This window comes from Phalaenopsis equestris, unplaced genomic scaffold (genome assembly GCF_001263595.1).
Source record: "Phalaenopsis equestris unplaced genomic scaffold, ASM126359v1 Scaffold198029, whole genome shotgun sequence".
In the NCBI taxonomy this organism is placed as follows: domain Eukaryota; kingdom Viridiplantae; phylum Streptophyta; class Magnoliopsida; order Asparagales; family Orchidaceae; genus Phalaenopsis; species Phalaenopsis equestris.
The window spans coordinates 596-2,577 of NW_018217969.1; the positions used below are offsets into that span (position 1 = coordinate 596).

The window sequence follows — 1,982 nt, forward strand, 5'->3', positions numbered from 1 at the left end:
TTTCAAACTGATTATGAATCAGAAGTATCGAACTGATTCGATGAGAAAATTGAAATTATTGGATCAATTTTTTGAAAAGTTATGAATCAGAAGTTTCGAACTGATTCGATAAAAAAATTGAAATTATTGGATCAATCTTTGAAAAATTATGAATCAGAAGTATCGAACTTATGAATCAGAAGTATCGAACTGATTCAATAAAAAAATTGAAATTATTGGATCAATTTTTGAAAAGTTATGAATCATAAGTATCGAACTGATTCGATAAAAAAATTGAAATTATTGGATCAATTTTTTAAAAATTATGATTCAGAAGTATCGAACTGATTCGATAAAAAAATTGAAATTATTGGATCAATTTTTTAAAAGTAGTAAATCAGAGTTATCGGACTGATTTAAAATATCATGAGTTTCAGAAATCGTAATGTGTAGAAATTTATGTTATTTTGAAAAAGATTTGCAAGATTTATTTGCAAGCATCATATAGAGTTTATAAATTTATTTACTTCATAGGGATATCACGAAAAAAATTGTGTAGAATGTGCAATTTTGTGGGGATATAGACCGAACGGGGTCATACTGCACAAGCAAGGAATCTCAAAATTGAGAAAACTTATTCGGAAAATTTAATTTGTTTGTTGTAAAATTTTATTTTGAAAGATTTTTTTTTTCTCTGTTCTGTTCATTGTTACGAACCAATTCATAGTTCAGCGGTTTTCAACCACATTAAGAAGAGTTTACGTCAGAAAAAAAAAACTCTGAAATTCTTCATTATTGATTTATACAGTCATTTTTACAATATATCATGTATATATCTCAAAGATGGAAAGTACATTATGCTATACGGATAACTAGTACATCTATGAGTACATAATCTAAAGTACAAAATAAGCTGTCTTGATATCGTTGTCCGCATATTTATACATCTGCATGTCTGCCAATAGAAGATCTTCTCGCAAACTGTGTTATGAGTTACTAAACAAGCTGACCTTCTAAGCTGTTGTTTTGGGATGGCCTAGTGGTGCAACGAGTTTATAACTCATATGATTGCAACTCTTTAAGTTCCAGATCTGGCTGAAATCCGTATGGTGTTTTATCATCACTCATCCTTCTGAAAGTTATCGACACTCGACGGTGTCGGACTCCCGGAATGCAATGTTTCTCTATATCGGCTCCATTTCCTTTCAGAATTAGAACGGACCCTCTTGGTAAAGAAATTTGGACAGATCCTCGGAATTCACCTGGAACGATTATCTCTATATTTGTACCGAACAGTATACTGCTCTCCGATATGAGGGAAACCGTACATAATGAACGAACAAAATCTTGATGGTCAATATGCGGAGGGATACAATCCCCTTCTTCACAGATATTAATTATGCAACTATTGGGGATGCAATCTGCTGGAATTATGCCCCATTGGACCATCCGTGTGATCATCCATCTTATTATGGGTGGCATTGGCTCCACCTGCTCATGTTGTAAAATTCCTAGAAGATTTCCTTGTCGATCTATCTTATAATTGTAACAGCAGCCGCATTGTATCGTAATGCGACCCTTGCCTCTCATCCATTTTTTAAGTTCGGAATACGTTCTTCCAGATAGCAGTCCTGCTTTTCCTCTGATTCGGAGGTCGAACACACAATTAAGTACTTCTTGTTGCTCTGTAAGAGAAAAGACCTCTGTATATAATTCCAATCCCTCCAGAATGTTAATATAGTCTCCATCGACTATTTCAAAATGTTCAAAAACATTGCATTTAACTTTATGTATTTTTGCAAGCTCGACTCTGCCTGGATATGCTGAATAATGGGCTTCATCATTTAATCGATTATTAATGATTGGTTGCCATGTTAATGGTGGTATTATTTCCACCGGATTATACGCCTCAATTTGAGTTGGCTCATGAAAAATGTCCCATGGATGATGTTGAACTTTGTTTGTATGATCGATCAGCAAATCATCATATCTTATCAATTCAT

The 1,982-nt window shown here is 33.5% G+C and overlaps 1 protein-coding gene across 1 annotated transcript; it reads right to left on the reverse strand.

Annotated features, from left to right (window-relative positions):
• Window positions 1–1,032: 1,032 nt before the first annotated feature.
• LOC110035528 lies at window positions 1,033–1,428 on the reverse strand. Its single transcript, XM_020739761.1, has one exon. It carries the CDS (start codon window positions 1,426–1,428, stop codon window positions 1,033–1,035), a length of 396 nt encoding a protein of 131 aa, XP_020595420.1.
• Between the last annotated feature and the right edge of the window lie 554 nt (window positions 1,429–1,982).